Here is a 13607-nt window from a genome sequence, read left to right as displayed (position 1 = left end):
CTGAAGAACTGGCCTTGCATGGACCCGGCATCTAGTTTAAACTGGGCCAGTATAAGTGCACAGCACTTCTGCATACATTATTAGTGTGCTGAGCATAATATTTTCCCAGGTGACACAAACTGGCGAACACATGATGCTGCCTTATACTGAATCAGACCATCAAGGTCCACCAAAATCAGTATTGTCTACTCAGACTGGCAGCAGCTTTCCAGGGTCTCAGGTAGAGGTCTTTCACATCAACTACTTGCCTAGTCCCTTTAACTAGAGGTGCCAGATATTGAACCTGAGACCTTCTGCATGCCAAGCAGATGTTCTACCACTGAGCCATGGCCCCTTTGCATTCAAAGTCAGCTTTGAATGCAAAACAGCTCATGGTCAAGTGTCAGCAAGCTGCTGGGTGCTTGCAAAATAATGAGGGTAAGTTCTTTTCTGCCAGCCTTACGTGCAAGCCAGGCCTTACACTTGGTCATTGAAGTAGACTTTCTCAAGACATGAGTCCTCTAAATTGGAGATCAGGCAGGGGTGGGAAGTGGCGGTCTCTATAGCGAATCACCCTCACAGAGCAGAAGTTGTATTCTTTTAATCCCATCCCCAGGGGGCTGCATGGAGAGAGATTTCTGGGTCCCCAGAGGAAGCCCTAAGCTTATTCTTTTTCTCTCTTTTCTCACAGAACCCGATTGTCACCCAGTTCTTCCCCACACTGCTGCTGTGGGCCTTCTCTGTATTCCTCCCTTTCATTGTGTATTACTCAGCTTTCTTCGAGGCACACTGGACGAGGTAACTCTCATTCTCTCTAACCCTTTAAACTGGAAATACAATAGCATATCTCACTGCTGGAGTCAGTTTTGGTCTCACAAATTTATTTTCAGAGTTAGCCGGGGTCTGTAGGGAGCCTTCCGACCATGCTAACAGTTACAAAATCTGGAAACCCCCAAATAACCGAAAGAATCTCTGCTTTAATATTAAAATAAATATGTTTTGTAGTAAAGTAAAAGTAAAGGTTCCCTGTGCAAGCACCGGGTCATTCCTGACCCATGGGGTGACGTCACATCCCGACGTTTCCTAGGCAGACTTTATTTACGGGGTGGTTTGCCGGTGCCTTCCGCAGTCATCTTCCCTTTACCCCCAGCAAGCTGGGTACTCATTTTACCGACCTCGGAAGGATGGAAGGCTGAGTCAACCTTGAACCAGCTACCTGAAACCAACTTCCGTCGGGATCGAACTCAGGTCATGAGCAGAGCTTGGACTGCAGTACTGCAGCTTACCACTCTGCGCCACGGGGCTCCTATGTTTTCTGGTACCTATGGTCAAAATGGGAAGCCTAAATTTGATGAGCTTCGTTGCAAACAGTACCCAAGGGCTGAGTCGCTTCCATTGCTCCTTGGTTCCAGTTTTCAGATTAACTTCCCAAACAGTTCTCAATTTCGGAAAGAAAAACAGGTGCAATCAAAATGATGCCTGCAGATAAATTCATGCAAATGTGCTTTCATTGCATAATATATGGTAGCATTTCAGTCGTGTAATTTGAGGAGGGGAAGGTTGATTGTGTCGCTTCAGACAGTTTACTACAGATTTCTAATCTCATTTTCTCTGATCATTTTTTGCAGCCTTGATATCTGCTCTTGGTTAACAAAAAGCTTCCCCCCCCCTCTTTCTAGATCAAATGAAAACCAGCTGACAATGCACAAGTGTTACTTTTTCCTGGTCTTTATGGTTATCATCTTGCCTTCGCTTGGACTGACCAGGTAACAGAGCAAAGAACATACAAAATACAACCTGGTCATACACCCCATTGAACAAACCTATCATGAACCCCCCCACCACCACCGATGACTTACAAATCAAATGCACAAATTTCTGCACCACAGAATGCACTAGAAATTCAGCCCCCCTAATGTTATAGAGTCCAACAATAATTTTAACAGTACCTAATAATAGTCGAGAACAGGAGACCCCAACCTTACGGAAGCTGTGGGCACTTATGAAATTTTTGGAGGGCACCACCACCAGTTGGCTGCCAGGGAGGCCGGGGCCAATCAGAAAATGATGGGAGCTTCCACATCAAGCACCCTGCTATGATGGAGACAGCACCCTGGAGACATGAAGGCAATGTCAGTGTTCCAGTGAGGTGGAGGATAGCCAGGATTGGCACTTCTGCTTTGGCAGGAGAAGGTAATGGGTGCCAGGAAGCACACTGGGAGGCAACATAACTTGTGGAATTTTAGAGAGAATCTCAGAAGGATGCATTCCATGTGGTGGTTGTAGTTTGTGCAACCTAAACCTAGTTTTGGAAGTGTTTTTCAGACATTAATTCTCTCCATTATCAATGTCATGCCAGTTGCAGCAGTGAATGTAGCTGTGAGAAAGGATTGCTTAGGTTAAGTTTTCCCAACTATGCTGCATAAGCCCTTTGTAGTGAGGTCCTCTTTAATTGGGCTTGCTCAGTGGACAGCTTTCTAGATTAGACAATAATATTTCAGAAAATGTCTTGCATTCTATTAAAAACAATATCTTCCAGCACTGCAGTTAGATCCAGTACTATACTTTAATCATGCTTGGTCAAAGGCCTGGAGGAAAGATGCATTTTAAGGTTATTTTTCTAAAGTCTTTATATAGAAGATCCCTGCCCTGAATATTTTCCTGTACTACGCAATCAGCCTATAACCATCTCCTGTTCTCCATTGCTCTTCTGCAGTTTGGATCTCTTTTTCCGGTGGCTCTTTGACATCCACTTCTTGGATGAGGCAGAGATAAAGTTTCAGTGAGTATTGCTGAACACTGAGACTGTACAAGTGTGTTGTGTCACCAGTTCTACCAATGGGGATGGGTGCCTCTGCTTGTATGTGTTAGCACACATATGTGTGGCGGAGGTTGTATATGAGTATGGCCTTGGTTCTCAGCAAAGTTTGGGGAATGCCAGTCACTTCTAAGATGTGCTCAGAACACCTCTTTCTCTCCCCTTGATTTTTGTATGGGTAGGTGTGTGTTCCTTCCTGACAATGGCGCTTTCTTCGTCAATTACGTCATCACCTCCAGCCTGATAGGAACAGCCATGGAGTTGCTGCGCATTCCTGGGCTTATTGTCTATGCTACCCGACTTTGTTTTGCCAAGTCTGAGCCAGAGCGACTCCATATCAAGCGGGTTTGTGGTTCCATTATTTCCCTCAATGTTGACTAGCCTCCTGAGTACTGTAGAGCTTCCTTCTTCACTAGGTTTCTACATTGCTATGCCTTTTCAAGAGGTGCTCTGGCCTCCTAAATCCTTAAAGCCTGGAAAAAACTTCTGAAACACACGTATTGGGTTTGGCTTCTCCAGATAGTTACATAAAGAAGGTGCTGACTTGGGAACAAGCATTGACCTTGGAGTATTGTTAGCAAGGTTATGTTCCACATGCATTAGGTGCATTGCAGTATTCTATGTGGCATGCTCTCTAGAGCTAGAGCTGCACTTCTTGAGAAGCGTGGCTTTCTTTTTTAGAAAATTGCATTTCTGTTCCTTGTAGTTGCAGAGAAATAACATAATCACCTGGATAGCTTTAATCAATGACAAAGTCAAACGGGACCATGGAGAAGGGGATTCCATGGAGCAGCAATGGGGATTCTTGAGGAGCAAAAATCTCATGGGATTCTGTTTGATTTGGTACACAGATGACACTTAACCATGGCTAACATTAAATGTGGTTTGTTGCTTTAGCCTTGATTAAGATCCCAAATGTACAGTGAAACCATGGCTTACAGAGGACAGGTATAAGGAGCCACCAGTGAAACCAGTTGATTATCTTGCAAGGAAGGAAGGCTAAAGAGGAGGGGAAACTGCCTTAATCATGTTTGCTCAGTGCAGTCATCGCTTAACCATGGTTAATGCAAACCTTGATTTGCAGATCCTCTTGGAATAGATTTCTCATTCTGGTTCGTGGGCAGTTCTTATCTATGATTTAGATGCTGAAGCATACTGCTTAGCATTGATGAAAGAAAACAAAGTAAGAGCAAGAGTTATTCTGCACATGGCCTTTGAACCCGGTTCCCCATCCTTCAGTGTTCTTGTAACCACAATGAAGTTGAAGACAACAGAATAACTGTGTGGTTTTGTGTTCCCCCCCCCCCCCAGAACCAAGCGTATGAGTTCCAGTTCGGATTGGAATATGCCTGGACCTGTTGTATTTTTGCTGTCGTCATGACCTACAGCATCACCTGTCCTATTATTGTCCCCTTTGGTGAGTATACATGAGGCTTCCTTCTACTGAGTCAGACCTATCAAAGTCAGTATTTTCTGTTCTGTCTGGCAGTGACTCACCAGGGTCTCAAGCAGAGGTGAAGTATTACCTGCTTCCCAATCCTTTTTTCTTAAACTGGAGATGCCATGGATTGAGCCTGGGGCTTTCTTTACACTAAGCTAATGCTCTGCCACTGAGCCACAGGCAATTTCCAAAAGGTGCTGTTGTTACCTTTGGCCATCTCTGTAGCTTAGTCCATCGCAGTCTGAGAAGGCGCTGGGGCAGGAAGTAACCTTATAAGGCAGGTCACGTGCTTGCCACTGTGAAATGAGCTTTCCCAAATATGATTGGAGGCCCCAGTCCTTCTGGGACATACATCACAATAGATCAGTTCCTGAAGTGCAGGAGGTTTTGAATTACACAGAATTGTGAGTCCCACAAAACGGCAAAATGAGTAGGAGGTTATCACCCAGGAGGATCGAGCCTGTGACCAGATTTGGAAATCTCTGTTCATAATGATGAGATTCAGGGGCTGTGACTGAAGTCAGGAAACCTTGAGGCAGCACATCTAGGTGGGATCCTTGATCATCACTACCAGTGTAGTGCTGGATACTGTGAAAGCAAGCCGAGCCCAGCATAGAACTCCAGGGCCGCATTGGAACTCCATTAGCAGCTCCATTGGCAATAAGAAGGACGTAGGGCCACTAGCTTTCTGCTGTTGATCAGCAATGAGAGTGGCTCTTTTCCAGGAGAACTGGAACTATTGGATGTATAAAGATGCCTTATACTGTATCTGACCTTTGGTCCATCCAACCCAACAGTGGGATGTAGCGAAATCTAATCAGAGTGGGATTTTTTCCCTTCCCCCCCACTTCCACTGTAGCCTTCAAATCTCCCCACAAAGTAGCTCATGGAAGAAGAGTTGTTTTTTATATGCCATTTTCCCCCTACCTTTTAAGGAGAATCAAACCAGCTTACAATCTCCTTCCCTTCCTCTCCCCACAACAGACTCCTTGTGAGTTAGTTGAGGCTGAGAGAGTTCAGAGAGAACTGTGACTAGCCCAAGGTCACCCAACTGGCTTCATGTATAGGAGTGGGGAAACCAACCCGGTTCACCAGATTAGAGTCTGCTGATCATGTAGAGGAGTGGGGAATAAAACCTGGTCCCCCAGATTAGAGTCCACCGCTCTTAACCACTACACCACGATGTAGTCAGGGGACCATTATCAACAGAATGAGAGGAGGGAAATCAGTGAAATCTCTTCCATCCATCAGCAGAATTTTCCCTCTAAGTCCACCCCACTGTCTACACCAGGATCTCAGGCAAAAGACTTTCCCCTCCACCCCTGCTGCTTAAAAACCTTTTAATTGGCAATACCAGGCATTGAACCAGGGACCTTCTGCATGCAAAGTATGTGCTTGGTCACTGAACTGTGGCCCCTCCCAGTGAATGGTGCAAAGTCCGCCTACACCACAGTGTCAACCCCCGCAGCATCTCAGCCACTGATGTGTCTCCTGAATTGCCACCTTCCCCACCAATCTCTTTCCACACAGGTTTGCTCTATATGCTGCTGAAGCATATGGTTGATCGCTACAATATTTACTACGTATATATTCCCACCAAGCTGAACCAACGTATCCACTCCGCAGCTGTGAGCCAGGTGGTGGTGGCTCCCATTCTCTGCATGTTCTGGCTGCTGTTCTTCTCCATCCTCCGTCTAGGTAGGTACAATTTACGGTTTGCCAACTCATTCATGTGTCTCTGAATGTGGAGGTGGTAGCAGTTTCTGAACTGGAATATTGCAGAATGTTTATCTACTATAACATTTTCATACCTGGTGTTTGTGAGAATGGATGTACAAACTCTGCTGCTGAAATGCAATGCTTGATCGCTTTGCTTCCAGGCAGATTGAAACTTGTTTGCCAGAGTGGACTCTGGTGCTAAATGAGTTGGAGAACTAGCTCAGAAATCACATAACTTTTAGCTGATCCCAAAAGCAAATGCTCAGTGCTGCTTCTCACTTTTATATAACACTTGCACGTTGCAATCCATGCACCAAATTATGCACAATTATTTCTTAAGTATTTTTGAAATAGTTATCTTGGGCACACTCATATCAACCCTGTGAGCCAGGACATTTTTGTTCTGAATTTACACACACACATAGTTTAAGGCTGGCAGGTGATGACTTGCTTAGGGCCACGTAGTTGTTCATGGCAGAGGTTACCAATGCTTATACTTGAGATCTCATGGTTATCTTGAGCACTCAGCTCTTGCTGGGGATGAGATTTGCAAGTCTCCCTATATATAATCATAGATACATTCTGTATTACATGTGAGGGATTAGAAGCCCAAGTGACTTCTGGTCTTGCAATCTCTGCTCCTTTGAACAACTAAACCATCTCTTAGTCTGGAAATATCTGGAGGGTGATAGCGCTGGTATGGAAGGACTTACTGATGTTCCACTGCTCCAGAACTCATGAACACATCTGGCCATTGGTCTATCGAGGTCAGTATTATCTGCTCTGACTGACAGTGGCTCTCCAGGGTCTCGGATCATCTGTTGATCATTTCAATTGGAGATGCCAGGGACTGAACCTGGGAGCTTCTGAATGCAAAGCAGGTACTGGGCCACTGATCGCCTAACTCCCAGCTTCTAGAACTGTGCAGGAGCTAAAGTCAGATTGATGTAAGGCAGATTTTAACCAGTACACCCTAGGATTGGAGGGAGGGGGTGTTGATGGGGTAGTCCATTGATGATTCTCTGAAGGGGTGGTGCTAAAGAGTTTAGCTTGGTTTGAGGGGTGAGGGTCACTTTGAAGGCCCCCAGCCAGATGTCAGAAGTCTTGCAACTACCACTAGAGGTATTTCGGCTGTCAGACTTAACTGTGCAAGTAATCGGAGGAACCAGAAGCAGCTGATGCAGATCCCTGTGTTGTTTCTCTCTGTGTGTCCTGCAGGTATCATCCGGCCCATCACCCTCTTCACCTGTGTAGTCCTTTTCTTCTGCATCCTTTTTTCTTTCTTCGGCCTGTGTCTGAAGAAGCTCCAGACGAGGAAACCCTCCAGTTACCAGGTAGGAAATAAACAAATGTTTCCTGTGAGCTGAAGAACATAAGAAAGGCCCTGCTGGATCAGACCAAGGTCCATCAAGTCTGTTCACACAGTGGCCAACCAGGTGCCTCTAGGAAGCCCACAAGCAAGTTGACTGCAGCAGCATTTATCCTGCCTGTGTTCCACAGCACCTAACATAATAGGCATGCTCCTCTGATCCTGGAGAGAGTACACCCCAGCTGTTCATTGTGCATCTCAGTTGGACTTCAGCAAATTCAGAGAGCCAAACACTGAATGCTGGTCCCTCCATTATTTTAAAGATATGCATATGTTGTGCATAGATGAAGGAAATTCTTCAACTTCCTTCTTCAAATTTTGTACTGCTTTTCAAATAGATGCACACATTGGGGGGGGGGCATTCAGGAAAGGACGATACAAAATAGGAAAAGTCTGGAATCCAGCAAGCGCAGGAGACAAATTTATTCAAATGTATACATCCCAACACATTTTGAGTAGTTTGCCTCTGTTAAAAAGCTTCAGACCATAGGGATATGGGAAACACTCTTAGCTGGAGAAACATCATATACACTTCTGGAATCAGGATGGGTCCCAAAAATAATTGCAAATCTATGGATTTAAATAGTGTACATCCTGGCATTCAAAGTGACTTCCAGAAAACTCAATAGCAAAACAATTCTCCAACCTGAAGAAACAGGAGACTTTACCTTAAAAAAAACACCCACAGCACAGACTAAAACCCCAAAAGTTCAAAGGGAAAATGTTTACTAGATGAGAAGTGCCTTGCATAGTTTATGAGACTTAGCAATGGAAGGGGGTCTTTGTAGCTCCTTTGGCAGACCATTCCACAAAGGCTGAAGACCTAACCAAGTAGACCTCCAGAGAGGTAGGTACCGTCAAAAGCAAGAGCTGTGCCAACCTTGCTTTGCAAGCAGGTCTACATATAAGGAGAGGTGATCTGTCAAGTATGTAATTTACAGGGGAGACTAGAAACTCAGTGTGACCACAGTTCTTTACAAAAAGCTATTGTAACAATATAAATTTTTTTGCCGTTGTTGGTTCCCTTTTTTGTAGCTACTACATTGTCTTGGAGTACATTCTTTTGAGGAATACACCAATGTCAAATAGTGTTCCTATTTCTTAAAAAATAATGAGAAGTGATTTTCAGGTTATGGAAAGATGCCAGTGTTTCTTGGTTACATTTTTCTCTTTGCCATTTGCTAATGGAACTCCTTTGAAATGTGGTGTTGGAGGAGAGTGTTACAGATACCCTGGACCACCAAAAAAACCAACAAGTGGGTTTTAGATCAAATCAAGCCTGAACTGACCCATAGTGATCATTTTCACACGCACAGGCTCCCAAACATGGCAAGGCCTTCCTTTTATCTCTCATCCTACCTTTTATACTTTTCTCTCTTTGCAAGCAGATGTCTGAGCAATCTGAAGAAGCCTTCAACGATACAGAAAGGAGTAGCATCTCTTCCACCCCCAATTCCAATGTATGTATGCCTGCCATTTCCCATATACCTCCCCTTTTCCTGCATGCCACAGCTACCAAGGTGCCAGCATTTCTGTAGGCACTAAGGAGCATTCTGGATTTTTAACAGGCAAAGTGAGAAACCATTCCCTTTGGCTGTATGATTCTGCCATCTGCTGTTGACCAGCCAGATCCTTCCTTTCATCTGGACTGTATTCCCTTTGCAAGTAAAGTCTCCCTTGAATGTAACCTGCTGTTTGCTTCTCTGTCACAGATGTTTGTGGCCACGGTGCTGCAAGAGTCAGAGCTGAGTCTGACGCCAGCCGCCTCCCCGGCTCATCAGTCCTACGGCACCATGGGAACCCACCTCGAGCAAGTGGAGGATATGGACGAGGGTGGCATGCAGAGCTTCGAGACAGAGCTGGAGAGCACAGAGGGTGACTATGGAACGGAGCTGGTGCTGGACAACCAGAGTTCCTATCATTGACAACCTCCGTCCAGAGCAATGACCGCTAGATAGAAACATCTAAATGTTAAGAGCGTCGGAGGGAAGTGTTACGTCCTAAAGCCTAGGTTGTTCTGTGCTGCTGTGTGCTAGTCCTGCGGTGAACCACTCCTGGGCAAAGATCTGGTTCTTGCTAAGGAGTCTGGGACCCATCGGGCTGATGATGAATAATGAGCCTTCTATGCTGCATGTCTTGTTGCCTCAGTCTTGGGATGGCAGCTGACTGCTGTGCACAGGTAGCTTGACTCGTGGTGGAGACGGGACTAACGAGGGAGATTTGCGGGGGCTTCCTCGGTTCCAAGAGCTCCAGCTGCTCCACAGCCTGTTCCATTTGTTGCCGCTCATCCTTCCACTCCGGGTCCTGCAGACTTCCATTGCCTGACTCTTCTGATAAACCTCCAGTCTCCATCACCCGTGTTCTCCCACGCTCTCCCTCCTCCATTTCTTCGCTTTTCATTTATGTCTTCTGGTTATGGGGGAACCACTTCTGCTATGTGTGCAGCCCTCCTGCTCGTGACAGTCAAGGAAAGAGGCTGTGGAGTTCCCTCCGCGCTATCCCCCACACCCTAGCGGGTGTGAACTTTTACAGAACCCTTTTGGGGGGAACTGAGAGTTTCCTGAAATGAATTAAAAATGATCAACGTGTCTATTGCAGAAGCTGGAGGCCCCCAGGGATTCCTGAATGCTGCGGGGGCACTAAGAGATTCTCTGTTGTGAATGATAAAAACTCTTAAGCTTTTGGTTGTGCCCTACAAGCTGCTGCAGCTTTTGCCCAAATCAGCTGCCTCTAAGAAAGACTTGCTGTGCCCATTTGGCCTGACTTGTCTCTATTTTTCTAAGCTGGTTGTGTTCCAGGAGAACTGTCCCATGCACATCTTGCCTGTTCTTTGTCCAGGGCCCAGAAGGGTGGCTGGTGCTGGATTTCCTTGTTAAAGTAGACTTCCAGATGTGGGTGAAAGAAAGATTGAGCTAGTAGCCGTGAGCCAAATGAAACACATCAGCAATTGGCTTGTGTCTTTTTAAAGCCTACATCTGCCACAATTGCATAGAAAACAGGGAAGGGGTGTGGTCATAACTTAAAAGCAAGAGGGGTAGATGTGTAAGGGGAAAATAACCCTCTCTGTGGTCGTTTATGCATGGGAGTTTTACCTGAGGTTCGTTGCTCACTAGGCCCACACTTTCCTGTTGAAAGTCTATGCACCAGCAGTCTCCAAGCTCTAATCAGGAAGTATTTGAATCCCTGCCCCTTGAAATGCTGCTTCATAATTGGCTGTAGTGAGAGAAAAGTTCCTTCCCCCCAAACCCAATTGCCGCAAAAAAAAAAAGCATTTTAAGAACATAAAACAAAAAATCGAGCAATCTGAAAAGCGGGGGTGGGGGAGAAATCCAAGCCTTGTTTTTAAAAAGCCTTTCTTCTGCTCAGAAAGAGCTGCCAGGAAGCAGGAAGTATTTGAATCCCCACCTCTGGACATGCTGCTTTGTAATTGGCTGTGAACGAAACCAAGCTTGTGTGTCCTGCACTTTGCCTTATGCATGGAGATTACACCTGGGCTGAGCTCGGGAGAGAGAAGAATCAGGTTAACAGAGGAACAGGAAGTCCTGGGATTTGTAAGGGCTGGCAGCGACGTTATCTCTAATGGAGGGGAAACTCATGCATAACTCCAAGGAACAACCGAGACAGACGAGAGGTAAACAGGAGTGAAAGCACCCATGCATAAACAACCTGTGACTGCTGCTCACCATCTTGCAGCCCCCTCCCCTAGACATTTCCCCCCAGCTTAGGCCTGCTTGTAGTATTAGACCCTGGCAAGGGGGAAAAGGAGCTCACGTGATCGACTGCAGAAAGATAAGCTGTGGATGAGGGGCTGCATGCTTTCTTCGGGCACCTTTACATGACCCACGCCCTCCCTCTGTTGTGATTGTGGCAGATCCAGATTTAAACCTAGATGTGCTGCTGTGTTGTCTAATTTGACCCTTGCTGGACACCTGAGGCTCGGGTGGAATAATAGGCAGGGGTGAGGTCTCTGCCTTTAAATAAGTCATGATGGGTAGCTTTATTAGTCTGTCTGTAGCAGCAGAAAAGAGCAAGATTCCAGTGGCACCTTGAAGACTAACAAAATTCCTGGCAGGGTATGAGCTGTCGTGAGTCACAGCTCTCTTCTTCAGATACCTGGTATCCGATATCTGAAGAAGTGAGCTGTGACTCATGAAAGCTCATATCCTGCCAGAAAATTTGTTAGTCTTTAAGATGCTGATGGACTCTTGCTTTTTTTAAAAAATGACAAGGGAAGCCTTTGTGCACCAGCATGTTCCAGATTGCCAGCTCCAGCTGCAGGAGTATCACAGATGCACCCCAAAGACTCCAAGAGAGCCAAGTTGATAGGTGTGACTACAGGATACTTTTCTGTTAGATTTCTGCACAGGCATGATTTAAGAGCTGATTAGAGACACATCCGTCACATGGGGCTTTCTCTGGCTCAGTTGCATAATACGCTGCCCTGTTAGATAGTTCACATGCTGAATGTGTTCTGCCAGAGTTTCTAGAGTTAAATCCATGGGTGGGTGAAGGAGTTCTCTCATCCTGGTATTCTAGAACATGAAAGAGCTTGGAACACGGCCAGTGTCATAAAAGAGGTAACTGACTTCAGAGTAATAGGCGCCTTATATCAAGTCTCACAGATATAGGTTTGCCTCCTTTTTTTGTCACTCCTGCAGTGGTGATAGGCACTACGGGACAGTTTGCATGTTACAAACCCCTCATTTCCCCCACGTTTCCTGTTGCTCAAATATGTATTTTATTTATTCAAGACATTTTCTTGCCGCCTTTCCATCAGATCAGGGTCCATGAGGCAGCAAACATTAAAAAAATTAAAACATTTAAACAATTAAAAATACAGTTGAATTGTGAAAGTCAATTAAACACATAAACAACATTAGGAGGAGGGCCAATAACTCTTATTAATGGGTATGCCAGACAAAACATAAAAGTTTTCACCTGCTGACGAAAGACACTAATAGAGGGTGTCATTTGGAGTTCCATCCTCAGGACTTAATTCCCAGGCACCCCTGGGTCAATTTAGATCAGGTTGGCCGGGAGCGAGGGCATAAGCCTTCCCCTACACTATTTTCAGAACATAAAATGGCCTATTGAGGAAACCAACATGAAGGGGTGAAGGTAACTTAACTCTCCCTCTCTCGGAGCTCAAAACTGAAGAAAGAACCACATCAGCAGCTTTGTTACTGGTTCTCCATATCAGCCTGTACCAATTTATTTTCACTTCTGCCCATCAGTACACATGTAGCCCCCAATGAAGCAAATAGTGTTTCCCTAGGGTAATTTCAGGTCAGGAAAAGTGTGTGGGAGGGAAGACATAAGTCCTCTCTCCCTACAATCCACAGTCCGAGTTGGGCCCAGATATACCTGGGAATTAAGTTTTGATCACAGAACTCCCCATGCACATCTGGATCGATAGGTCACATGGGGGACCCAAGGACGTGGTGTGTGATTTGGACCTAACAGGTGAAGTTTTCCTAACAGAGAGATGCATTAGTGAAGAGAGCTTTCTCTAAGTTGCTGCACCTCTTTGGTGAAAAAGCTTCACCTTTTGATTTTGTGCTTGCTGTGCAACTCTTAAGGCACAGAAGCCCAAACAGGAGCGTAAGGCCCATTTTGTGCAGGACTGATCAAGTCAGCTTCCTGTTGCTGTTCTCAAAGCAGAGGAAAAAGATCTAGGGTTATAAATTAAACCTGGAGTTAAGAAGAATATCAAATTGGGTAAAACTTAAGCTTCAATCCAAAATGCATACCTTGAAATAAATCCTGTTAAAAGCAATGAGAATTTTTTCCAAGTAAAACATTGCTGTCAATCAAGGTGTTAACATGAAGTATTAAAGATGTTAGATTTTTCCAACAATAACATGCAAGACTGAGCTGAAGAAAAACCCAGCCTGGGCTCTTACATACACAGCCACTATACAGGTACACTGCCTTCAGCAAGCAGAGCAGCAAATGGAGTTGAACTGGTACGTGAATCCATTTAATATCTTGTCAACCACTGGAGAATTTTATCACATCTACCAAAATGAGTAGCCAGAGAAGTAGATGAACAGTAAAATTCTTACTACATGGCAAGATGTTACAGATAACATGGTGGCCATATCACCACTTAATAATCAAGTTATCCCTTGAAAATTTTGGACCAATACAGCTCAATACTTTCAAACTTTAATGTTCCCAAAAGCCAAGCTGTAAACAGGCTTTCCTCCTTAAAATCAGTTAAGAACATAAGAAAGGCCCTGCTGGATCAGACCAAGGCCCATCAAGTCCAGCAGTCTACT

The 13607-nt window shown here is 45.1% G+C and overlaps 1 protein-coding gene across 1 annotated transcript in view; it reads left to right on the top strand.

The window, feature by feature from the left end:
* Nucleotides 1-9267, top strand: part of TMEM63C (transmembrane protein 63C) — a 39551-nt gene extending 30284 nt beyond the window's left edge. The window contains exons 15-23 of the mRNA XM_056850881.1: nt 671-777; nt 1659-1745; nt 2696-2761; nt 2980-3142; nt 4109-4214; nt 5769-5936; nt 7176-7291; nt 8715-8786; nt 9039-9267. Coding sequence (XP_056706859.1) covers nt 671-777; nt 1659-1745; nt 2696-2761; nt 2980-3142; nt 4109-4214; nt 5769-5936; nt 7176-7291; nt 8715-8786; nt 9039-9251 — 1098 coding nt within the window. The 3' untranslated portion in view covers nt 9252-9267. The remainder of the gene's footprint in view (nt 1-670; nt 778-1658; nt 1746-2695; nt 2762-2979; nt 3143-4108; nt 4215-5768; nt 5937-7175; nt 7292-8714; nt 8787-9038) is intronic.
* Nucleotides 9268-13607: the final 4340 nt, after the last annotated feature.

The sequence above is a fragment of the Euleptes europaea genome, chromosome 6, assembly GCF_029931775.1.
Source record: "Euleptes europaea isolate rEulEur1 chromosome 6, rEulEur1.hap1, whole genome shotgun sequence".
Lineage (NCBI taxonomy): Eukaryota > Metazoa > Chordata > Lepidosauria > Squamata > Sphaerodactylidae > Euleptes > Euleptes europaea.
This window is presented reverse-complemented; position numbering and strand designations above follow the sequence as displayed.